Source organism: Homarus americanus, unplaced genomic scaffold, assembly GCF_018991925.1.
Source record: "Homarus americanus isolate GMGI-L3 unplaced genomic scaffold, GMGI_Hamer_2.0 scaffold5831, whole genome shotgun sequence".
Taxonomy (NCBI): domain Eukaryota; kingdom Metazoa; phylum Arthropoda; class Malacostraca; order Decapoda; family Nephropidae; genus Homarus; species Homarus americanus.
In genome coordinates, this window is record NW_024719604.1 from 2572444 (window position 1) to 2599904 (window position 27461).

Below are 27461 nucleotides of genomic sequence, written 5' to 3' on the forward strand. Positions count from 1 at the left end.
AGTCAGAAATGTACGTAAGTTGGAACACATCTTGTGTGCACTATATCATAGCCCAAGTCCTTTTACACAGCTGGAATCACTTAATTTAAGAGAAAAGAAGAAATTGAATGACAAAATACAGTAAAGGAAACTAAAAATTAAAGTTTAACACTTACATTGTAGAGATGGGCATTTGTAGGAGTGACAGAGGTTTCATTGGGATGGTTGAACTGACACTTTCTTCTTTTCGTCATAAATCTCTGTAGCATCGTAGACATCCAGTAATACCTCTATGAATCTTGGTGAATCTCTCTGTTTAAATTTAATCAATCCTTCTTCAATAAGCCTGAAACCATCTGTTATTTCTTTAGTAATGAATCCCTTCGGTTCTGGAGTTTCAGCTTGCTCTACATCCTCTGACAAAATTTGCTTCTCCAGTTTAATCAGGTTCTCATTGCTTAATTCTTCAGCATGAGACTCAAGCAAATGTGTGACATCCTCCTCTTGAATATCAAGCTGGAGTTGGTTCCTGAGGTCTACCACTGTCTGTGTTACTTACCCAACATCATTTTCAGAGCCCCTGAAATCATGGACAAACTATGGGCAGTGTTTTTTCCAAACACCATTTGCCCTTACCTTGAACTGGTTAAACCAGCTCCTACTAGCAACAAAATCTTCCCCCATCACTTTCACCACCACGTTTAGCCTTAAGTCAGCGTGCAAGCTTTTCGGTTTTTCCTGAATCAAGGCGAGACTTTGATGCAAATCCCGTGATTTTGATCTTCCACCCATATCACTAACAATATTTCCATTTCAGTTAACAATCCACTTCTTTGTTTAGTTATCACAGTTGACGGCATTGGTATAAATCCTTTTACATGTTCAAGAATTTTCACTTTGTCTTTCAAAATTTTTCCGGTTGTTGAGCGACTGAAGCCCAACACTACCAGTGACTGAGGGTGTTTGGCCTTTTTCAGAATGTTTTATTACATGAAGTTTCACTTCCATTTTTTTTCCTTTAACTGTTTTTTTTCCCATTGTGTTAGGCGACCTATGTAAATCACATAGATCCATTGAGAATAATTTGTGGGTGGGTGAGGTGGGGGAGGGTGACCATGACAGGAGAAGTGTTTAACAATATATAACAATAATTGACCCTCGAGGGTCGATGGGTTTGCTGCCCAAGGACGATGAGCCAGTATACTGAGTATAGTGGCCGCACTCTACATGTTTATGCATTACATCATATACTCTATATCTCATTGGCTGAGTATTGCTTGTTTTGCATTCCATTCTTTGATTTGTTAATATTTCATTAACCAAAGATCAATGATGTCATGCAATGCCACTATTAAAAACATTATAATAGCCCCTCCACCCTGTCCACTTGATCCTGAGGGGCTAAGCATTATTCAATATAACTAAGTTTCTATAATAATTTTACACTTTTTAATGATCACAATTTATTCTATAACCCATGACATAGATTCATAGTGTATAAGCAACTCAGTAGGGCATGTGTGTGTCCCCCAGGGGGTCAGGGTTGTAGGGCATGTGTGTGTGTCCCCCAAGAGGTCAGGGTTGTAGGGCATGTGTGTGTGTCCCCCCATGGGGTCAGGGCTGTAGGGCATGTGTGTGTGTCCCCAGGGTCAGAATATGGGCATGTGTGTGTGTCCCCCAAGAGGTCAGGGTTGTAGGGCATGTGTGTGTGTCCCCCCATGGGGTCAGGGCTGTAGGGCATGTGTGTGTGTCCCCCCCCAGGGGGTCAGGGCTATGGGAGCATGTGTGTGTGTCCCCCAGGGGTCAGGGCTGTAGGGCATGTGTGTGTGTCCCCAGGGGTCAGAGGGGCTGTAGAAGACATGTGTGTGTGTCCCCCAGGGTCAGGGCTGTAGGGCATGTGTGTGTGTGTGTGTGTCCCCAGGAGGTCCCAGGGTTATAGGGCATGTGTGTGTCCCCCAGGGGTCAGGGCTGTGGGGCATGTGTGTGTGTGTGTGTCCCAGGGGTCAGGGGCTGTGGGGCATGTGTGTGTGTGTGTGTGTGTCCCCAGGGGTCAGGGCTGTGGGACACATGTGTGTGTGTGTGTCCCCAGGAGGTCAGAATTTGTAAGGCATGTGTGTGTGTCCCCCAGAGTCAGGGGCTGTATGGGGCATCAATGTGTCCCCCAGGAGGTCAGGGTTGTAAGGCATGTGTGTGTGTCCCCCAGGAGGTCAGGGTTGTAGGGCATGTGTGTGTGTCCCCCCCCAGGAGGTCAGGGTTGTAAGGCATGTGTGTTGGGGTGTGTCAATTTTGTCAACATGTTAAAAATCAAATTTGGTAGTCAAAATATTGTGCCTCTTTATGTCTAAACTTGAGATTAGCAAACAAAAATGAATTGAAATAACCCTCACCTACATGAATTATACCTTAAAGTTTCAAATATCAGTATTTCAACAAATTAATGAGACTTGATTAGAATTATTCACTTGATATTAACTAATCTCATGTAAGCATATGGATTATGGAGTATTTTATGGTTCTATAACTTGTGTACAATATGCATGTCAGAACATGAACATGAACAGGCTCTCCGTGTGGGACAGTTTAATTCTTGTTTTGACTTGTACCAAGCGTGAGGATAAGGCGCCCGGCTCACTCTCCTTCTAGATATCATAGACGGTGGTTTGCTCTCATTGCACTTACACCTACTCTACCAGACGAATTCTACATTTTAATTATTGTAAGTAGGGCATATTGATTGTCGCAGTTACTTATATCATTGTATAAAACATTATGTTCTAAGAAATTATTATGTTATTTCTGTTACAGCATTTTTGATAAACAAATTGATATTTTTTGAAACAACAATTGAATTATGAAACATTGAAATATTTTTCTATTTGTCAGATGGTGTGAAGATGTCAAAATTGAAGACAAGAAGTCAGTTGTCAACCCACTTGAGCCTGCTAGTTGGTAAAGGGAAGGAGCTTCCTGTATCAGAACTTCCAACAGTGAGAGACATGCTAAGATTAGGGTTACTCCTTGAGAAAAAAATGCAAAGGACAGAAGGAACTATACAGATAAAGAACTCATAAATGACATGATAGTCCCTCTTCTGCATCAATGGACAAAAGCTAATGCACTATTCAAACCACCTGTGATTAATCAGTGTCGAACTATTGAGCTAAAACTAACGAAATTATGGCACAAAGCAGTTGAAACATCACTTGGTAAAGGAAACTTGGCCAGGAAAAATGAATTTCTGCACACACTTGATACTCTGTTTGACATTTTGACCTGCAAATGATCCATACAATTATGTTCTGAATCCAACTGTTCTCACTCAGGTAAGAGAGAAAATAATTCCCACATTGATTGTGGTTGTCCTCGTGAAAAGAAGATCCCTGTTTTAGAGCTTGAATTTATAAAGGCACAGAGGACAAAGGCAGAAGGCCAAGGAAGTATGCAAATGGGTTCAATAGATTATTCAGAAACAAAGAAGCAGATTGCTAATGCCAAGAAGAGAGAACAAATCCGAGAGAGGGAACAAAAGAAGAAATGAAGAGTGAAGAAGCCATCCAAAGAGAGGAAGAGCTGTGTCAAGATGTTTATCACTTCTTTGATAGTTCTTCTGATGAACAGGAAGCAACATCAGATGATAGTTCCAAAGAGCCATCTGAACCTTTACCAAAGAAAATGAAATACAACACAAGAAATATTTCAAACATTGCTTTAGCTAGTATTCGCCACCATGCTGGACTTCGTGAGGCTGCAGAAATTGCAACTGCCGCTTGGATAGATGCAGGCCTCATCAGCCGAGAGGATGTATCTTTGGTGATAGATCATAATAAAATTAGAAGAGCACAAGAAAAATAATGAAGGAAATATCTGATCAGCATGAAAAAGATTTAAGCGAGGGAGGGCTCTCCTGTCTTTTGTTTGATGGAAGAATAGATGACACAAAAGTTTTGCTAGAAGTAGAGGGAGTGAACAGAAAGTTTCCAGGTCTCATCAAAGAAGAACACTACTCTGTCTGTTCTGAGCCTGGTGGTCGGTTTTTGTTTCACTTTGCTCCCGAAACTGAAGTAGAAAGGAAGAAACATGCAGAGGTCATTGCTGATCATATTTTATGTTGGGTTCAGGAGAGAGGACTTGGCAGTTCACTGCAGGCTGTTGGTGGAGATTCAACTGCAGTGAACACCGGATGGCAGGGGGGTGTAATGACGCATTTAGAGAAAAAACTAGGAAGAAGACTTGTTTGGATTGTATGTGATTTACATACAGGCGAGCTACCTCTTCGTCATCTCATCCAGGAACTTGATGGTCCTACAAAGAGCAACAACAAGTGGTCAGGTCCCCTTGGCATCATGCTGGATGAAGCAACACAACTAGAAATAAATACAACCTTTCCAAAGGTCGAAGTTGGCCCTCCCCTTCAGGCGTTGTCTGAAGGAGTCATCAAAGATCTCAGCACAGATCAATCCTATGCTTATCGTATTGCCCAAGCAATAAGATCAGGAGAAGTGCCTCAGTCATTGGCTCTCTTGGAGATTGGACCTGTCAGTCACAGCCGTTGGTTAACTACAGCTCTTCGTTTCTGCAGGATTTGGATTTCCAAACACGAATTGAAAGGCAAAGTGCTGAAGAATTTGAGGTTAATTGTTGAATTTATTATTGGAGTTTATCTTCCCCAGTGGTTTAGTGTGAAACTTAATCCTATGTGGGTGGATGGGCCCAATCACCTTTTGTTTCAATTGCAGCTAGTAAGAACACAGAGGAAGGTAGTGAGGGACATCGTGTTACCTGTGGCAAGAAGGTCCGCTTGGTATGCTCGATCAGAAGCAGTTTTGCAAGCAATGCTTTGCAGTCAATGTACCAATCTCCAAACCGAGGCTGTAGAAGTCATTCTAAAGATTAGAGGAACGCTAATAGATGACGACCAGTTGGGAGACTGTTCGTTTCATTCAAGAAAAGTTCCCCAATAAACGTCAATGCCACCAAATTGTCAGAATTGGTTGACTTGAGTTTGGAAGTCTTAGAGCCACCATTGACAACAAGTCTAACTAGCCAAGAATTGAGAAACCTTAAAGAGACTCCAATGCAGGTGCCGAAGTGGCCTTCCCACACTCAAAGTGTGGAGAGATGTGTGAAAATGGTCACAGAAGCAGCGGGCCATGTTTACAGCCGCGAGAGGCGAGAAGGTTACATCAAAGCACAAATAGCAAGCAGACTACTGATGACAAGAAACCAAAGCAAAGAGAGTATGAAGGCATTGGTTACTTTCAAATAGACTACGGATAATAAAATATAATAATTTGAAACTTGAAACAGTAACATGTGTGCAAAAGCTGGTTATGTTATAAATTCACAAATATGTACATTTAAAAATCCATTTGATGTAGGTAGGACTTATTATAAAAAAAAATTTATGCCAGAATATTGTTTTGCATGCTTAAGACTACAATAAATTGCTACCAAATTACTCGATTTTCAATTTAGCCAGTTCACCCCCTAAATTGACACACCCCTAATGTGTGTGTGTCCCCCCAGGAGGTCAGGGTTGTGGGCATGTGTGTGTGTCCCCCAGGAGGTCAGGGTTGTAAGGCATGTGTGTGTGTCCCCAGGAGGTCAGGGTTGTAAGGCATGTGTGTGTCCCCCAGGAGGTCAGGGTTGTAAGGCATGTGTGTGTGTCCCCCCAGGAGGTCAGGGTTGTAAGGCATGTGTGTGTGTCCCCCAGGAGGTCAGGGTTGTAAGGCATGTGTGTTCCCCCCAGGAGGTCAGGTTGTATGGCATGTGTGTGTCCCCCAGGAGGTCAGGGCTGTAAGGCATGTGTGTGTGTCCCCAGGAGGTCAGGGTTGTAGGGCATGTGTGTGTGTGTCCCCAGGGGTCAGGCTGTAAGGCATGTGTGTGTGTCCCCCAGAGGTCAGGGCTGTGAGCATGTGTGTGTGTCCCCAGGAGGTCAGGCTGTAGGGCGTGTGTGTGTGTGTGTTCCCCAGGGGGTCAGGGCTGTAAGGCATGTGTGTGTCCCCCAGGGGTCAGGGCTGTAGGGCATGTGTGTGTGTCCCCCAGGAGGTCAGGGCTGTAGGGCGTGTGTGTGTGTGTGTGTCCCCAGGGGGGTCAGGGCTGTAAGGCATGTGTGTGTCCCCCAGGAGGTCAGGGTTGTAGGGCATGTGTGTGTGTGTGTTCCCCAGGGGTCAGGGCTGTAAGGCATGTGTGTGTGTGTCCCCAGGAGGTCAGGCTGTAGGGCATGTGTGTGTGTCCCCAGGAGGTCAGAGCTGTGGGGCATGTGTGTGTGTGTGTCCCCCAGAGTCAGGGCTAAGCATGTGTGTGTGTCCCCCAGGAGGTCAGGGCTGTAGGGCGTGTGTGTGTGTGTTCCCCAGGGGTCAGGGCTGTAAGGCATGTGTGTGTGTCCCCAGGAGGTCAGGGCTGTAGGGCATGTGTGTGTGTCCCCCAGGAGGTCAGGGTTGTAGGGCATGTGTGCGTGTCCCCAGAGGTCAGGGCTGTAAGGCATGTGTGTGTGTCCCCCAGGAGGTCAGGGTTGTAAGGCATGTGTGTGTCCCCAGGAGGTCAGGGTTGTAGGGCATGTGTGTGTGTGTGTGTCCCCAGGGGTAGGGCTGTAAGGCATGTGTGTGTCCCCAGGGGTCAGGGCTGTGAGGCATGTGTCGTGTCCCCAGGAGGTCAGGGTTGTAAGCATGTGTGTGTGTGTGTCCCCATGGGGTCAGGGCTGTGGGCATGTGTGTGTGTCCCCAGGGGTCAGGGCTGTAGGGCATGTGTGTGTGTGTCCCCCAGGAGGTCAGGGTTGTAGGGCATGTGTGTGTCCCCCAGGAGGTCAGGGCTGTAAGGCATGTGTGTCCCCAGGAGGTCAGGGTTGTAAGGCATGTGTGTGTGTCCCCAGGAGGTCAGGGCTGTAGGGCATGTGTGTGTGTGTCCCCCAGGAGTCAGGGTTGTAGGGCATGTGTGTGTGTGTCCCCAGGAGGTCAGGGCTGTAAGGCATGTGTGTGTCCCCCAGGAGGTCAGGGTTGTAAGGCATGTGTGTGTCCCCAGGAGGTCAGGGTTGTAAGGCATGTGTGTGTGTGTCCCCAGGAGGTCAGGGCTGTAGGGCATGTGTGTGTGTGTCCCCAGAGTCAGGGCTGTAGGGCATGTGTGTGACTCCCAGGGGTCAGGGTTGTAGGGCATGTGTGTGTGTCCCCCAGGGGTCAGGGCTGTAGGGCATGTGTGTGTGTGTCCCCCAGGGGTCAGGGCTGTAGGGCATGTGTGTGTGTCCCCCAGGGTCAGGGCTGAAGGGCATGTGTGTGTGTGTCCTCCCAGGGGGTCAGGGCTGAAGGGCATGTGTGTGTGTGTCCCCCCAGGGGGTCAGGGCTGTAGGGCATGTGTGTGTGTGTGTGTGTCCCAGGAGGTCAGGGTTGGAATTCTTACAATATGATGATCATTTTGAATATAAACATCATAGATTTTGCATTAGACATACAAATTTTATATGTACTCTAATTATTTTGTTTACTCTGAGTAAATATGTTATCTTTTGTGCAAAATATATGACGTTTACATTCAAAATATTCCCAGACCTGCAAGGAATCCAGAAATGTCAATTATATTATCCTTAACTTTAGTCTGAGGTATTATTTATTACTAAAAGTTAAAATCTAGTTCTTTCACCCAACATTTCTCTGGTAGGGAGGGAAGGACCGACCGACCATCTGGCGCGGTTGGAAGAGGGGGGAGGCAAGTTGGGGTACTTTGATTGACAGATAGTGTGTGAAGAAGATTTTTTTTTTATTAACTGAAGATATTTGTTTTAGCTCATAAAATTCATACAAATTACTGGACCAGAATATAATTTACATTGCTGGAATTCTTACAATATGATGATCATTTTGAATATAAACATCATGGATTTTGCATTAGACATACAAATTTTAGATCTAATGTAATAATTTGGTTTACACAAAGCAAGTATTTTATCTTTTGTGCAAAATATATGAAGTTTACATTCAAAATATTCCCAGACCTGCAAGGAATCCAGAAATGTCAATTATATTATCCTTAACTTTAGTCTGAGGTATTATTTATTACTAAACGTTAAAATCTAGTGTCTCACCCAATCATTTCTCAGAGAGGTAGGGGCCAGTGAGCTGGGAAGAGGGGGGGGGGGGATTTGAGTCCATTATTTGAATGGACATTAACATGGCGACTGTATTTCTCTTAAATATTAATTGTGTGAGCATACCATCATAAAATTTAGATGTTATTTTTACTGCAACATAGGTATTGTGTCGGAAAAAGTGGAGTTTGGGGGTCGGGCCAGTCTCTATTGGAATTAATCTCATATGTTCTGTTGTTCACTTTACGCGGTTTTCACTTTCCGCGGTTTTCACTTTCCGCGGTACCCTGTGGGTTGAATTGACCGTGTAAATCGGGGTACTACTGTATTACATTTTCGCCCCCCAGGCCCTGATGTGGGTTGGTGACCTGTGCCCGGGTGGGCTAATCCCTGTTAAGAAAAAAAAAAAATTATGCTTTGCTCCACTAAAAAACTTTCGGTTCTCAGAGGTTTTCATAATTTCGGACTGGAGATTGTCAACCATATATCTTGCAGTAACACAAACACATTCATTCGTAATTTTAAATACCTGTATACTGTACATACAATTTCAACATGAGATTTCATTCGGGTTCTGAAATGGAGGGACGTAAGAAACTGGTGAGTGTAAACATCCCATACTTGACCCCGCAAGCTAAAAAAAATTTTACGCGCTACATTCACAACGCTCTAAATTCCAGTATGTATGTTGCACTCCTCCACTAATTGTTCAAGAATGTATATCGCAGTTATCTGAGTAATGCACTGTGAGGTGTCTATTACACCAGCATTTTTTGTCGTGTGGCACGTGTTGTGTAACTTAGAAACCAATGCAGTTCAATAGACATCTATGTGAAAGGTCCCACTGAAATCCATTGATTTGTAAGTCATGCGAAAATGGTCACTTGACACAAAAAATTGTGTGAAGGAGATCTAATAAACTGGGTAGCTCTTAGCAGGTATCCCCCTCTCCCACTCAGCCAGTGCTTTGCTTTATCATATATCCTCAAAATGGCAGAAATTTTTAAAATATAATGTACCTCTGTGTGATGGAGAATGTTTTAGGAAGTTTCATTCTCTATAAAAATACTTAAAAGTGATCATCCCAGCAATGAATAGGGATATCCTCAACTTGGCTAGAGAGGCAGGCTTTGATTAGCTGGAATCAGAGGATATTCAGGATGTCCTGGCATCCCATACAGAAGAGCTCACCAACGAAGATCTGCAACTGCTAACAGAACACAGTCCCGTTGAAGTCGACGACAACGACATTGCACAATGAACGCTAACTACCAAGATGATGGCAGAAGCGTTCAACATGATCCAGCAAGGTATGCAAATCCTTGTAGATAATGACCCAAACAGAGAACATAGCTCAAAGATTCAACTCAGCATTGATGACAGTCTTGGTTGTTACACTGAGATCTATAAGGAGAAGAAGAAGAGTAGCACCAAGCAGTTAACACTGGATTAATTATTTTACGCGGGACGGCAGGAGCAGCAACAGCATCTTCACAACAGCCGGCAGCCGAGTAGGAGCACACAGCAGCCGAAGAGGAGTAAACAACAACGGAGGAGGAGCAAGCAGCGGCGGAGGAACCCCAGTCAGCGCAGGAGGAGGCAGCCGCAGAGTCTCAGTGACTCACCACCCTCCTCCCCTCCCACCATCCGCCTCCTCCGCTTCACTACCCACCACACACTCGCTCTTCCACCTTCGCCCATCGGTGAGTACCTATACATATTAGTAGTTGTACTGTATATGTATGCACTATTTTCTATAGAAATGACAGTGTTTTTCTGTATATGTAATGTATTTCATGGGGCAAAGGGAGGCTCGGGAACGTAACTCCCATATTTTATCTATTTCTTACGGGGAAAATTGATTCGCTTAACGTTGTTTTGTATAACGTAGCATTTTCCGGAACGCAACCCCGACTTTAAGCGAGAACTTACTGTATTCAGAATGAGTAGTGTTGTACGAGTCAACGAAAAAAGTGGCGCCGCCAGCATAAACGGCCGAGAAATTTGATGCCGTCAGCGTCGGCGTATATGATTTCATAAATTGACGCCGCTAGCATCAGCGTCAACACCTAGCATCAGAGTCACCACCTAGCGTCAACGAGTTTTCAGTGACGTACAAATGCAGCCCCGAAATATGTATTCTGTGTATGGGAGTAACATATGCAAAATAAAAAAATATTCATTAATTTTTAATCCTTTATTATGATTTTTATTTTATTTTAATTATTAATTTGTTCCCCCGCAAGAATACTAGCATCTCAAAATGCTTGTCGCTCATTCTGCTGCGCTTGGGCCTCAAGACGTCCTTGCCCATGGAGAACATGCACTCCACGGCAGCACAAGGGGGGATGGGGGTGTTGTATTTGATGAACAACTCCCTCGTGGCCTTGTTGGGGAAGGTGTCCTTGTCGAAAGTCTTTTTCAAAGGTTTCTCCCCCAGGAAACGCTTGAAAAGGTCACTGTCTTTTTCATTGCCGGGGAGGTCTCATACAGGGCCTGGAACAATTGGCCCTCCACGTCAAGGTCTTTGTCGTCTCCCTCACTGCTGCTGCTGCTCTCAGTCTCGTGCACGGACTTCTCCACCAACCTGGACAGCTGGTTGGTGGCCTTTTTCCTGACTAACAGATGGCACTTGACACTCTGCTCGGGTGAAAAGTTGACTGCGTCACCTGTAGCGTCACCTTCCCAAAAAAATTGATGGCATCAGCGTTAACAAAAAGTTGCCGTCGTCCATTGACGGCGTTAACGTACAACACTGAGAATGAGGTTGTTGTTGGTGAACAGTGCATCAGATATGACCAGGGTAACATGATTATTGATAATGAGGAAATAAAGAATGCCTGGAGAAAATACCATGATTGACTACTGAATAAGGAGTGTGAATGGAACTGGGGCAGCCTACGTAGGAGAACCAGTACTGTATAGGGACCATGCTCGAGGATTGAAAGAGAATGGGAGTATAATTTAAAAGCAGGGCTGTGGAGTCGGAGTCGGAGGAAATTTCGGCTTGTGGAGTCGGAGTCAGTAAAATTGTCCAGACTCCGACTCCGACTCCGACTCCGACCGCAGCAGCGGTAGACATTAAAAATACGAGATTTCAGCAAGATTTCTTTGGTGCACTGATGGAAGTGGAGAAATTTGACCGGTCTTCAAAAGTGACAGTGGAAGAAGCCATACCTGCTTACCCAGAGATTGTAAAAGATGTAGCTAGAGCTGTGACAGCAATGCCACCCACTCAGGTCAGTGTAGAAAGACTGTTTTCTGCACTGAAAATAATCAGATCAGATTTAAGGGCTTCCATGAAGGAAGATCTGACTGAAGCTATTCTGTTCCTAAGAACAAATATATGAACTCAGGCATATTCATTGCAGTGATTCCACTGATCCCACTAATTTTCTTAAATTATTAAAAGAATTTATTTCCATTTTATAAGCATTATTATGAATTTATTGTAGCAGGCACAGTATAGCACTATAATTTTGGACGATAGTCTCTTCTTTACCATTTGAAATTTTGAATTATATCAAATTTTGTTTCGTTGAAAACTGCACAGAGGCTCTCAGCTACAAAACAATTAGCTACAACCTGTTTTTGGTGAGATTAAGGCAAATTTAATTTAATAACTTAATCATGTAAGGTTTATCCATTTTCCTTAATAAGGTATTCATTTCTTTAATGTACATAAATATATAACTTTACTTTAAAAGGAATTGTAGGATCATCATTTAGATCCACATCAGATTATGAGCTTAAACAAAATTCATATGCTGAGATTGAACTTTTAGATATACATGTAAGTGGTGTTTTCTAGTTAATATCTTGAATTCTTAATAAATTTATTTTTCTTTTGATTGAAACTTTGAAAGTCAAGCCTATCATCTTTTTGTAGTTCTTAAATATCGTCCAGATCATTAATAAAGCTGTAGCAGTATAGCCACGGTGTTTTACTTTTTACCTACGCAGGTTACAACATACAAATTACAATTAGGATGGTAGAAATAGTTGTTACAAATAGGCCAAGGAGTCGGAAGCATAAAAATTTGAGGAGTCGGAGTCGAAGGTTTTGTCTTCGACTCCACAGCCCTGTTTAAAAGTGAACAGAAAGAAAGCAGAGGGGAAGATCAAGAAGGTGGAATGATTAAATAAAGAAATCCCAAGAAGTGAGGAGAATGGACATCCAAGAAGTTCTAGTTTGCATTTGTGATTTGATTGGATGGCCTTCAGTGAGTTTTGGGTGAGGATGTGATGCTGGCTTGTCTAAAGTGACAAAGTAAACCACATTTAAGGTCTTGTTGTGGAAGGAATGTATTATTTCAGGACACACCTCCAGTGATATTTATAGCCATGCGTGGCTCAGACTACTGCGACACTGATCATCGGCTCATCAGAGCCAAGCTATCGCTTCACGTCACCCCAAAACGGCGAAGGCAGCAAACCTCCAGAAGAGGTTTTAACACTGAGCGTCTGAGGGATCCAGCAGCACCACATGCTTTCAGAGAACAGCTCGAGCATGGGCTGATAAACAACCCAACAACAAACAACCCTAATCCCAGTGCCGAATGGGATATTCTTGACACTGTCATGACAAAAACCTGCATAGACCTTATGCCAGATCGAAAGAATACGCCAAGACTGGCTTGACGAAAATGACCTGGTAATCAATGTACTTGTCGATGATAAACGTGATGCTTTAACTGACTGGCAGAGCAACCCTCAGTCTCGGACCAAAGCTGATACCTTCGGCAAGAAGAGAGCTCTCACCCAGTGGGAACTTTGCAATCTAAAGAATGACTGGTTTAAAAATAAAGCATGTGAAATACAAAAATTTGCAGATCAGCACAAGATGTGCAAATTTTTAAATTCCACTAAAACAATTTATGGGCCAATCACTGGTGCGCAGCCCCACTCAGCTCATCCGACGGGAGCTCCCTAATTAAAGACGATGAAGGCCTCCTTCAGCTCTGGAAAGAGCACTACTATTCACTGCTAAACACCGATGTGAATGTCCTGACTCCCCAGCAAGTCCCTCAGCATCCAGAGCTGACCCACCTCAGCTATCCTCCATCCCTGGATGAGGTAGCTACTGCCATCAAACATGAAAAATTACAAAGCCTCAGTGCCTGATGGAATCCCAGCCGAGGTGTATAAAGCAGGAGGACTTAAACTTACCAGCCGTCTCCACTCTCTCCTGGAGAATATATGGGAAAAAGAGGAAAGCCCCAAGCTCTTGAAGACGCCTCCATCGTCAGTATTTAAAAGAACAAAGGAGACCGGTCAGACTGTGGCAACTACTGCGGATCTTACTGCTGTCTGTAACTGGCAAGATTATCGCCTGAGTCCTCCTAAACAGACTTCTTCGTGGGGTGAAAAACTTCCTCCCAGAATTTCGATGTGGCTTTAGACCACCACTGACATGATCTTTGCTGCCCGCCAGATACCGGAAATGTGCAGAGAACAGCGTCGTGACCTATACATGTCCTCCATCATCCTAACCAAGGCCTTCGATTTGGTCAACAGGGAAGCCCTTTGGTGGACCCTCAGCAGTTTTGGTTGCTCATCAAAATTCATTGCCATTGTGAGGCAACTCCATGATGACATGAACAGCAGTGTACTGCACAATGGCACCCAGTCTGAGTTCTTCCCCATCCAAATGGGAGTTAAACAAGGGTGTGTACTTGCCCCAACTATCTTTTCAGTTTTTTGGGGCTGCTTTCCTTACTCGTGCCATTGCCACTTTAACTGGCGGGGTAAACATCCAGTACTGGTTGAAGGGTCTTTTCAACTTAAGATGATTCCAGGCAGGAACAAAGGTGTCGGCAGCTTCCATTACTGAACTTCAGTAGGCAGACGACCTCACCCTTGTCGCTCACACTGAACAAAACCTACAGGAGATCCTGAACACCTACGCAAATGCGTATGCACACTTCGGCTTTGAGGTGAATGCATGAAAGAGTCAGATTCTCATTCAGCCTGCCCCTGGTTCAACAACACCTCCACCATCCATCCAGCTTAACGGTACTACCCTTTTCTAATGTTACCCACTTTCAGTATCTCAGCTCCCACCTGTCCACCACCGCAAACATTGATGAATAGATTCAACATCGGATCAGATGTGCATCTCATGCCGGGAGATGATTTTTCCACACTGTAATGCTTAGAGGAGCACCACAGAAGGTGTCAATATTTTCGAGTTAGCCAGACTGCAAAACGAGGCAGACAAGCGCCAACGCCTGAAAGATGCTGCCACTGCTCCTCCCGCACTATATGTAGCCCCCTACATGTGCAACATCTGTGAACAATCCTGCCATTCCCGTATTGGCCTCTTTAGTCTCCTCAGAACTCACCAACCTAGGTGATATCCTTAATAACTCATATCACTGTATCATAGCTGGATGATCATCATACTCTAATCCGAGTGACAACAAAGTGTAGTATGGGGCACACATGCTTGGGCTGCCATGCACTTGTGTTTCTAACCACTTTACAGTTAATGGGAAAATTAATTATTGTGTTTTTACTTTTGCAGATGGGTAGACCTGTTAGCCAAGCTTATTACCTGTGTGAGCCAGAAGGAGGATGTCATTATTGGAGGAAAACATATGACAGGTGATGATTATCGCTACCAAGTCCTCAAATCCTTTTGTGACCTCTCTTGGTGTGCTGAAACTACAACAAGCCTTTTACCTGTTTTCAAGTAAGAACTATGTATCAAAATCATTATATAATTACGCTCTCCCAAGCTGTAGTGAGGCATCATCAAAAACAAGCAGGATAACTTTAGTTTGGAACTGCTCGGTATTAAAAAGTGTTATTTACGTCCTGCCAGGAACAGTACAGCATTGTCTCAAATGGTACGAACAGTGCTCTCACTTAAACCAAGCACGCGGCCAACCTCCGACACACGCTCTCCTCTCTGAAGGCGGGTGATCACATCTAATTTCTCGTCCATTGTGATTATTTTTCATGCCTTTTTAGCTTTAGGCGCCCCAGAAGAGGCAGATGGACTTTTTCCAGACATGCTCAATGGGGAAAACAGCATTTAACACAATGCAAATGAAAACACAGAGCAAAAGTAGTGCTGGTGTGAACTGAGAAAGCGGTACGTGGGAAGCTTGCTGGAAGTGGTCACAGTTGTTATACAGTATACTTCATTATCATAAGAACGTAAGAAGGAAGGAAACTGCAGCAGGCCTATTGGCCCATACTGGGCAGTTCCATTTACACCCAACCCCTATTGCTCATATATCCATCCAACCTATGTTTGAAGCTATCCAGCATATTTGAGTTAATGATGAAATTTGGTAACTTGTTCCACTCGTCCACTACTCTATTTCCAAACCAATGTTTACCTATTTCGTGTCTAAATCTAAATTTGTCTAATTTAAAACCATTGTTACGAGCTCGCTCCTTGTTGAATAGTTTGAGTACCTTTGTAATGTCCCATTTGTTCAGCCCTGACATCCATTTATACACCTCTATCATATCGCCCCTCACTCTACGTCTCTCGAGGGAGTGCAAATTAAAATGCTTTAACCTGTCTTTGTACTCAAGGTTCCTAATGCCTGGGATTAGTCTTTTCATTCTCCTCTGAATTCTTTCCAAGGATTGTATATCCATTCTGTAATACGGTGACCAGAATTGAACTGTGTAATCCAAGTGAGGTCTCACAAGCACAAGATATAGTTTTAGGATGACGTCGCTAGTCTTGTAACTAACACTACTTTGTATTAACCCAAGTACTTTATTAGCCTTGTTTTGAACAAATACACATTGTTTACTTGGCTTAAGATTCCTCCTTTTCATTACTCCTAAATCTTTCTAGCAGTTGGAGTTCTCAATAACATCGTTGTTCATCTAGTGTCTGGTTTCCCTGTTTGCATCTCCTAGACTAAGTACAGCACTTTACATTTGTCCACATTGAATTTCATCTGCCATTTTTCAGACCATTCAAAATTTTTTTTTAGATCTTCCTGTAGTTTTATGGAGTCATCGTCAGATTCAATTACACGTCCTATTTTAGTGTCATCAGCAAATTTACTTATGTTGCTGTCTATGCCGATATCTATGTCGTTTATGTATACAGTTGTACCCCGCTTTACGCGGTTTCACTTAACGCGATTTCTCATATACGCTGTGCCTCGCCAGAACCGAACTTTCACTTAACACGGTTCATCTACTCATATACGCTGGAAGCGGCGCGGGCACGATTCGCACAAGGTCGCCCAGTCATCAAAACATTACCGAGTTCTTCACCCGCCACCCACCACAGCTGGCCCAAGTCAGTGATAGTGATAATTATAGTGAGGATATGGACTTATATGGACTTTGAGGGGTTTGACAAAGAGGCCCTGCAAGCCTCTGTGGTGGATAGTGATACAATTGATACAAGTGATACAGGTGGGGGCCAATAATCTGCCCTCTGCCTCGGAACCAACCCCCCATCCCCGTGTGCCCAGCCATCTTTTCTACTAATGTATGTGTTAAAAAACCTAATATTATTGATATTTCTCTTAATTATTAATTGTGTGTGCATACCATCATAAAGTTAAGATAATATTTTTACTACAACATAGTTGTGTGTCGTCAAAAAGTGGAGTTTGGGGGTTGGGCCAGTCTATTGGAATTAATCCCATATGTTCTGTTGTTCACTTAACGCGGTACCCTGTGGGTTCAATTGACCGCGTTAAGCGGGGTACAACTGTATAATAAATAATAATGGTCCAAGTACTGAGCCTTGGGGAACTCCACTAGTGACGTTGCTCCAATCGGGTTTAGTGCCGTTAATGCTCACTCGCTGTTTCCTGTCCTGTAGCCACGCCCTAATCCATTTTAGAATATCTCCTTTAATGCCATGAGCCTCCACTTTTTTATTAGTCTTTTGTGGGGGACTCTGTCGAAGGCTTTGCTAAAGTCGAGATATACCACACCATAATTGTGCCCCTCGTCCACTAATTCGAAAACAGATGAAAAGAATGTTAATAGATTAGTTTGACTTGAACGCCCGCTTGTGAAGCCTTCTTGGGAATCATTGATCAACTTGTGCTTCTCCAGGTGATTTCGAATAGAGTTTGAAATGATTGCTTCCAGTAATTTGCCTACAATTGATTTTAGACTGATTGGACAGTAGTTAGAGGAGAGTGATCTATCTCCCGTCTTGAAAATCGGTATTACATTCACTATCCTCCAGGATTCTGGTACTACACCCGTTTTTAAGGGCATGTTAAACAACTTTGCTAAGAGCATACTAAGATCTTCCTTACATTCCTTTAATACTCTGGCAAATATCTCATCCGGACATGGTGACTTATTAGGCTTCAGTTTGTCTCTTTGCTTACGAACATCGTTACTAGTCACTACTATCTCTCTTAATTTATTTTCTTCACTATCTCTGTATAGAGTCGGTGCCTCGGGTATCATGTTTAAATTTTCCTTGGTGAAAACTGTTGAAAAATATTTATTCAGATTATTGCTCATATCTCCGTCGTTATCAGTTAGCTAGCCGGTATCTGACTGTATCTTTTCTCGTGTTTTAGTTTGATACATTGATAGAATGTCTTGGGGTTTGACTTCCCCAACCTTGCTACCTTCAGTTCATTATCCCTCTTTGCTTTTCTTATTTATCCATTTAGGGTCATTGTTGTTTGATCTGAGTTTTCTGGGTGGTATATTCTGCCTTTGTGCATTAAGTACCGGGTAACTCATTATTTAAATTGTTGTGAAACTCGTCAACCTCAGATCGTTATCAGGTCATTCTCAACTGTCAGGTCTCCAGGTAAGGTGAGGTCGCCCTCTGTGGGTACATTGTGTGAGGTCATCTCATGTGAGGTCATGTAATCATTATCTTCATTATCATCATCATTAGTAGTAATAATCTTTATTATTACATTATTATTATAATTACAGTGTATTATTATTAATAATAATATTAAAATCGTTCATGTTGATATGATTGTGACTTAAAAGTAATAACTTACAAGCACCTCACCAGGCATCACAGGCGACTCTGCTGCCAGGCGACCAGGCGAATACGCGCGGAAAATTTAAACTGTCTTGAGCGCGTTATTTAAAAAATAGGTCCGCGTAAATTAGGTTTTGATATTAATTGAACAATTGCGCTATTCCAAAAATGCCCGTCAAACGCGCATAAAACGTGAGTTACCTGTACAGTCGACCCTCGTTAATTCGGACCCCTTTAATCCGGATTTCGGATAATTCGGACATAATCTGAACAAACTTTTTTTTTTTTTTTTTTAGATTTGTAGGAATATTACCTTCGCGGACCTTAAGCTAAAATGCTGGTCCACCCACTGCTGGGATAAAACACCAGCGTCTTTTTGGTTAAATGTAACATCTCCACCACTAGTGTGGGAGGGGGGATGCAACTTTTAGCTTCAGACATGAAAAATATTTACCATTTACTGCCAGTAAACAATGGAAACGTAAAATATGTACCAATTAGTCATGAAAAGTTGTGCAGTTCCTTCAGCAAATGAAGCTCACTAACTTACAATAGGCTAAATTACCTTACAACGTGTTTTCAGTAGTCTATGTTGAAGTTCTTAGCACAGGCTAACTTATCATATCATATACGGTATCACAGTTCTCATTGATCTACAAAAGATACCGGTCATAAAAACCTTTTCGATATTTCACACTTAATATAATACCCGGTAATCTACTTCAACCTCCTATTGTTTACAACGACGCATGACGCACCACCAGCTGTTGAGTATCAATCAGCTAGATGGTACAATTGTTTTTCGAATCGTTTTCTGTTAAAAAACTGTTACATCACATGTATATTTTACCTTAACTGTGCCTGAATGAATATATTCTCGGAAATAAATAGTAGTTTTGCTGAAACGTGATGTATTTTAATGTAAAATAGGATAAAATACATGACGAAAACAAAAGATTTTACCTAACCTTCCGATGTTCAAGAGAAGTTACTCGTTTTTTTAATAATTTTTGGTTAAAATACTGTTATATTACAATGGTATTCTATTCATACTGCGCTTGATATAATGCATTCATGGAAATGTAATATTTTTGCTGAAATGACACGTATTACAGTGGAAAGTGGGATAAAATCGTGACGGAAACAATGACTTTCGCTTTCTTTCGTTCAAAAGATGTTACCGTAATCGCTTTTCGAATGGTTTTCAGTTAAAAAACTGTTGTATTACAATAATATTCTATCCTAATTGACTTGAATAGATACTACGATACCATATTTCTGAATATTTTCATTAAAATCCATCCAAATCATTTCCTTGTCATCGTCTGCAGCACCAAACAGCTTCTCCCAGTCCTCTCCTTGAACAGGGCTAGAGGGTACGTGTTTTTCGAATCGTTTTCAGTTAAAAAACTGTTACATCACACGTATATTTTACCTAAACTGCGCCTGAATGAATATATTCTCGGAAATAAATAGTAGTTTTGCTGAAACGTGGTGTATTTCAATGTAAAATAGGATAATATACATGACGAAAACAAAAGACTTTACCTAAGCTTCCGATGTTCTTGAGATGTTACTCGTTTTTTTAATAGTTTTTGGTTAAAATACTGTTATATTACAATGATATTCTATTCATACTGTGCTTGATATAATACATTCACGGAAATGAAATATTTTTACTGAAATTACGTACGTATTACAGTGGAAAGTGGGATAACATCGTGACGAAAACACTGACTTTGAAATATAATGCAATATTAACCCCTAAATCGGTTAATTCGGACAATCGGCTAAAACGGACAACCCCCCCCCCCCATTATTCCGAATTAACGAGTCGACTGTACTTCAGGACGAAATCAAACAGGTTTTCAACAGCCAATAAACAAATAAACAATATTGTACTGCCAATGACAGTCGTTTGATGAACATTAGCGTACCATAAGTGTTGCTAACTGTAGTTGGGAGAGAGGGAAAGATTATGAATATTGTTTGTGGGAGGCCAAAGTGATGGTTATTGTACAGTAATGAGGAGAGAAAGACAGTGAAGAGAAGTGAGAGAAACAGAGAGAAGGGAAGAGAAAGACAGAGAGAGAGAGAGAGAGAGAAAGACAGAGAGAAGAGAGAGAGAGAGATTTATCATTAGAAGATCTCAAGATGAAATTTATCATCACTTACTAAATGTATCAAATGATTTACTAATTCGTTTTTTCCCGTTGTACCGTTCTTCATAATTTCAGAGATATGAACCTGCCTAAAGAGGAGCTACATGATGTAATTTTCAAAGTGGAAAGAGTCTTAAAGGAGGTGGATTATCAGTCAGTGCCGCCCATCATTTATCATCTGATTCTGTTAATGCGTCGTGATCTGCCAGGCCGAATACTGCAGGTCGTTATTGATTACTTTAATAGCCAAGAAAACAAATTGAAACAAGACAGGAACAATGTAGGAGATGAAATAAATAGCCTGGAGTTTGATTCAGAAGTAATAGGTGAGTATTTTTCATCTTTTATATTTAAAGTAAAAAATTTAACCAGTTCATTGATAGGGATATATGTTGAATGTTTGCCTCTGAATTTGAGCATCTTTTTGTGCATCTTTGTACTACAGTGGAGACTAAACTTGGATGATCCATATTTTGACTGATTGCAAGATTCATTTATTATGCTCTTTGAAGGGAGAGCATTTAGTTATTACTTTGTCAGTCTATCTGTTTGTTTGTCTGTTCTTTACTTTTGTATTACTTCTCCACTTTATAACTTAAGATAATTTACAGAACAATACCCAGGTCTCCAGCATTAAGGCCAATGGCACATTTTTGGGTCAGAGGCCAATTTCTTTTTTTTTTTTGTCCATTCAATCACTATTGTATTGGGTGAAGGATCTTCATGATAATTTCTGGTAAGACTAATGTCAAGAAAATGTGTTATGAATAAGTACAGTAAAACCTCGATAAATCGGACTTCAATACAGTAGATCAGAATTCGCTTTCTCGGACTCTGATCTGCTCTGGTCACTAGAAATACAAAAAAAGGGGGGAGGGAGATTAAGAAAAAATAGATATATATAAAATGAACAACTGAATACTGTACAGTGGTCTAATGAGATTTGCTATTGGCCGACTGAGAACCAACACACTTGAGTATGTAAGCAGACCTTAACCTGGAACGCCATTCTCTTTTGTCGGATCACCAGTATGACTTTCGCCAGGTGAGATCTACTGGTGATCTGCTCTCCTATTGCACCCATCTTTGGTCATCCTCTCTTAGGGATTATGGTGAAACTTTCGTCGTGATCCTCGACATCTCCAAAGCATTTGACAGGGTATGGCACAAATCTTTGCTTTCTAAACTTCCCTCTTATGGTTTCTCTCCCCCACTTTATTCTCTAATCTCTAGCTTCCTTGAGAACCGATCCATGACAGTTGTTGTCAGTGAATCGATCTCTCGCTCTTTCTCTACCAATAGTGGTGTCCCACAGGGTTCTGTCCTTTCACCTACTCTCTTCCTTTCTTTTATCAATGATTTATTTCACACTACGACTAATTCAACCATTCTTACACTGATGATTCTACTCTTCACTCTTCTTCACATTTTCCCCTTTCTCCTAACTCTCAGACTAGATCTGTTTCTAGAGCTGATATCATTTCATCTATCAATGCAGATCTGTGCAGCATCTCTGAATGGGGAGGAAGAAACTTGGTTAAATTCAGTAGTAATAAAACTCAATATTTACCAATTACACTTTCCAAATTAGATGATCTCCCACCAATCACATTTAAGGATGCAATCATTCTGCCAAATTCTGTCTTAAGTTTGAGTTTATGTTTTTTGCTTATAAAATGTCACAGAAGTGACCGGGGACAGTGTAGTGTGCCCAGAGAAACATTAGGCGCGAATTTTAAAATATGATGCGTCAGATTGACTCACACAAAATAGGAAATATTCGCTTTAAATTAAAACATTGTCCTTAATTGTGGGTGTCGCTTTAAATAAATAATCTTAAATTGAATCACTTTAAATCGACGTTCTACTGTAAACTATACTGTACACTACAATATTACTTATTAAGTGATGATAAATACACTACAATAGTATTTATTAAGTGGTGATAAATACAAGACTGTACTTTACTATACTAATTTACTAAGTGTTGAAGACAGACAGACATTTGGTAAGCCGATCAGCTTTTTGCACATTGTAAACAAATGACTCATGGAGTTTAGTGTAGGATTAATTTTTCAGGAAAGCTGATTCTTTTAGGATAATATGTTATCATCCTGGCACCAAATGATCCTAAATTATATGAGAATTGTTGTAAAATTGCTTAAAGAGGTGTTAAAGGAATCTTGGGAGAGAGAGGGAAGGACTCACCCCCCCCTGCCAGCTGGTCCCAGTAAACACTTGTCTTCCACATACAATATACTCCTACACTTATTTGTTTTTGGTTTTATCTTTATGACACTGTACTGTACTGTATACAGTTTCTCTTTATTCACAAGACAAATTCTGTGGTTACTTACATATAACACTTTACAGTAAATAACAATCATCTCGGTGACACCAGTTGTTGACAACCAGACTTAAGTGTCTGATTTTCAACCTAGAGAGTTTTGTTTTATATTTTTTTATTGTTGATGTAATATTATTTTAATAACCTTTTTATACACTTTCAGACCTTAATTGTTGAAGTACAGTAATAACGTTTCATCAACTGATTTTCTTTAAACAGTTCAGATAAGCAGTGTTATCTCCCCCACCCATATATTACCTTTTTTGGGGGGGACAATCGCCCTTTTTGGACTGGGGTCTGCCCCAATTAGTCCGATTTATCAAGGTTCTACTGTACTGTACCAAGACTGCATCATGATTGTCAAGGTAACATGTGGGATTAAACATCACGAAGACAAGTTGTGTTTATACTGTTCTGTTGTTATTGATGTAGAGCTTCTTGCTGGTGATGTGTGTCTGTATTTGGGTTCTAAGGTCAAGTGTTGCCTTTCATCCACTCTCACAAGTGCTCATAAAGGTTCCACTTGTCATCCCTGTTCACAGTGGTCCCCAATTTCTCAGAAACCCTCATGATGGTACAGTACCAGGAACCCCACAAGTATTCATAAGGATACCAAATGCCAGAGAGACTGTAGCAGTGCATTGAGCTATTTAATATGATCAATGATTTTGTTGGTTACAGTATGGCCAGATAATTTGCAGATTTTTATTTTGCAGTCCTCTATTATTTGCGGATGACACCCTGGATGTACCCATGAATGTCTGTGGGTAGTTTTAAAGTTGCCGTCATATTTGCGTCTGGGACTGGGAGACATTCGTTCTAGAGACAGTAATTTCCTTTTAGTTGTGTTGTATATACGTGTGTGTGTGTGTGTTTGTATACACACACACACACACACACACACATACTGTATAAATAAATAATAATGGGAAAATCCTCTCACAAATAATCAGAAACAAATGTAGTATTAAAAATGTCTACCCTCAAGTCTACTCCATGCTTTATTAATAACAAAGCACGGAGTGGACTTGAGGATAGACTCAACATTTTTAATACCACATTTGTTTCTGATTATTTGTGAGAGGATTTTCCCATTATTATTTATTTATATGTGTTTTGTGAGTGTGTGTAGACAATCACACACACACACACACACACATATATTGTTACGCCGCCTCTTAATTTACTTTAATATCCAGGTTCTAGGCGTAACTAAACAAAAAAAGTGAAGTAAATTAAAAGGGAATAAAAATAAATAAAGTAAACCTTTAAGAGTTTAATTAAATTAAATATTAACACAATAAAGAGCCTCGTAGGCTGTCACAACAAATTGATTCACTATCGAAACTTTTAAGACACAAATGATACTAAAACACTGAAACATCAAAAGAATAAAAATAAAGCACTGGATTACATTAACACTGCATAAACAAATAAAATAACTACCACTGAAAGTAACTACAGTGAACCCTCACTTTACGCGGTTAATTCAACCCACGGCGGCCCGCGTAAAGTGAGAAACGCATAAAGTGAACAACATAACATATGGGATTAATTGAAATAGAGACCGGGCCGACCCCCAAACTCCACTTTTTCCCGACACAATACGTACGTTTTACTAAAAATAACCTCTTAACTTTATGATGGTATTCACCCCACACATAATATAGAAGGGAACAGTCAATAAGAGAAGAATAAACTGAAGGTTAGGTTAGAAAAAAACAAGGCTGGGGTTAACACTTACATTAGTAGAAGAGATTGGTCGGCGTAGGGGAATGGAGGCTGGTTCCGAGGCAGAGGGCAGGCTACTGGCCCTCAGGTGAGTCTTCATCGGTGTCATCCACACTTACTAGTGCCTCCCTGACAAATCCCTCAAAGTCATCATCACTGTCTCTACCTCTGTCACTATCACTGGCTTGGGCTGGCTGTGGTGGGTTGCGGGCGAAGAACTCTGTTATGCTTTGCTGACGGCTGGTGTTTATGTTGTCGTGATAAACCTTGATGTAGGGCTCCATAGTCTGCAACAGCTGGGTAGTGAAGATTTCATACCTGTTTGCGTCAGGGTCGTCGGAAAGGAGGAGCTTGGCTTTCTCGATACACTCGATGGCACCCCTAACATTACTATGGGATAAGCGGCGTTCTTCTTGGGATGACGCACCACCTGCCTCTTCACTGACGTCATCATCATCTACCATGTCGTCGGTAGTCACATCAGGATCCCTTATCACCTCCAAGATGTCGTCGTTGGTGGTCTCGGAGAAGCCTGCAGCTGTAACACTCTGCGCAGCTTCTCCGGCAAGGTCCACTGCTACTGCAACAGTCTGAACCTCACCAGTCACAGATTTACTCTGCCTAACGGCCGGAATGCCTTGCAACACATGTCTCCATGCGTGACGAACAGTTGCTACAGACAGCTGATCCCATGCCTCCACCAAGAAGTCCACAGCTTTCTTGACGTTGAATGTTCTCCGTAATTGTTTTAAAAGTACTTCTTGCTCTGCCAACTGTTGATCCTCGTCGTCTTCGCTCTTGCTATCGGTGTTGGTGTCACTCAGGTTACGCAACTCTTCCTTGGTGTTGGTGTAGTCGTTCAGGAGCTTGAATTTTTTAGTAGAGAATGCAGCTTTTACATTACAGATTAACTCTTGGTCCATGGGCTGTAATATAGACGTAGTGTTGGGAGGAAGGAAGACCACTTTTATGTTGGGGTGACGATCTAACAGTAGGGGCGAGTGTCCTGGTGCGTTGTCCAGCAGCAACAAAATCTTGAATGGCACATTCTGTTGCTCACAGAATTTCTTCACATCGGGAACGAAACAGTCATCAAACCAGGAGAGGGACAGTGTAGAGAACATCCACGCCTTACGTGCGGTCAGCCAGTGGACATTTAGCTTGGTCATGTCCATGCTCTTGTAGGCGTGCGGCTTGCGTGCTGTGTGGATCACCGATAACTTGAGCTTACAGGTACCGGAGGCATTGGTGGTAAACAGGACGGTGATGCGCTCCTTCTGCAACTTCCGGCCCCGACACTTGCTGGCATTCTTCATGACGAAGATCTTGGAAGGTAGTTTTTTCCAAAAAAGACCAGATTCGTCCATGTTAAACACCTGGTCGTCGGTGTACTGTCCTTCCTCCATAATCTCACGTAAAAACGGAGGAAATTCCCTAGCCACAACACGGTCAGCACTAGCTTCTTCACCACCAGCTTCTTCACCACCAGCTTCTTCACCACCAATGTTGATATTGGTGATCTTGTTTCTCTTCTTAAACCTGTGTAACCACCCAGAGGAAGCAGTAAAAGTAATAAATAATGAGGAATGGATACAGTGTGACTGAGCACTTACCTTTGATGTAGTCAGCTGAATGCACATGGGGCCCCCATAATTTTCTAATTATACATGGAGACTACATTAACTGGAAACGTTTCGGTATAGAAAATGCATGTGTCATTTGGGAAAGAAAAAAAAATGGTCACAACTGCGGCGGTCGTAAGTCCACGAAGTAAGGTCGTAAGTCGGGTCTAGGTAAATATATATATATATATATATATATATATATATATATATATATATATATATATATATATATATATATATATATATATATATATATATATATATATAAAGGAAATATTTGTCCTAAAGGCAAAACATAGAAAGGGAATATGTATTTCTTTGTACACATGTTGTACACCCCCCCCCCTCCCCGTCAGCAAATGTTATTCGCGGATTTGGCGATTCGTGGCCATTTTGAGAACCTAACCCTCGAGAATTTGAAGGACCTACTGTAGCTATCATCCCCTCAAGTATCAATCATGCATAGCAAGTGAATATAACAATCTGATTTGTTTATCTCTTGAGCTCTATTTTTTTGTGTGGATATGTTTGTCATTCTGTGTCTGTGGGACTTTCTTTAATAATAATAATAATAATATTAATTAACAGTTTATTGAAAGAGTTACATAATTAGGGAATGGGTCTCTTGATTTACAAATAATATACAAGTAACATATGTGATACAGATATGATATATACTAACTAGGTGGGGGAGAAGCTCAAACTACAGGGCATTTCAACATAGTGACAGTGCAAGGAGTAGTGTTTACTGGGAGTGAATACACTGGTTGATTACAGGTTGTTGATAATTTTTACAATGGTTGGGACTGGGCTGTTCTTATAGCGATCAGTTCGTGCTCGTATGGGTTGGATGCGGCTGTGTGTGTGTCTGTCCTTGTTTTTAATATCACTGTATTGATGTGAAAGGATATAGATACTCCTGCAGGAGAATATGTATATTAAGAACTTATTTCCAAACACCTTATTTATCTTGCAGAGAACAGTAAATACAGTGATCTTACTGAAGCAAAAGGTACTGTCATTCTTCATGTGACTCACCATGCCCAATATAATGCAGCCCTTGTTCGGGATTATCTCAAGTTTATTAGGTCCTCAACTTGGCTTGCTGAGAAGTTAATTACACCTTTCAACTTGGCTCTGTCACTTTCCCTGGCATCCATTGAGAAGTATAAGGATCAGGTTTGTTGCTCTGCTATTTTTCTTTATACTTTTTTATGTAAATATTAGTTTATTTTATGTATCCAATTCCAACCACTAGATCTCTTGCCCTTGGTCTTCCATGGATGAAGTACAATACAGGCAGTCCTCTGTTTCCAAACATCTGTCATTTGAATATTTGCTCACACGAATATGACCATGTTTCCGTCTATCAACATTATTTACACTCAAGCAAACTTTTTTTTTTTTTTTTTAACATCGTCATCATTCAGCAAAATACAGGAATTCGAACACTTGAATGCTGGAAAATAAACACTGTGTGGGCACCCAGACGTCTGAGTGGCAGCATACTTGATGAGTAGTGTTATCGTTTTACACTTCAGTATTAACCATTAACAATGGATGAGAAGCAAAAGACCATGTA

At 41.6% G+C, this 27461-nt stretch overlaps 1 protein-coding gene across 1 annotated transcript in view; it reads left to right on the forward strand.

Annotated features, from left to right (window-relative positions):
• Positions 1-27461, forward strand: part of LOC121860163 (Fanconi anemia group I protein-like) — a 75071-nt gene that overhangs the window by 18195 nt on the left and 29415 nt on the right. The window contains exons 4-6 of the mRNA XM_042357220.1: positions 14583-14750; positions 20252-20502; positions 26856-27058. Coding sequence (XP_042213154.1) covers positions 14583-14750; positions 20252-20502; positions 26856-27058 — 622 coding nt within the window. The remainder of the gene's footprint in view (positions 1-14582; positions 14751-20251; positions 20503-26855; positions 27059-27461) is intronic.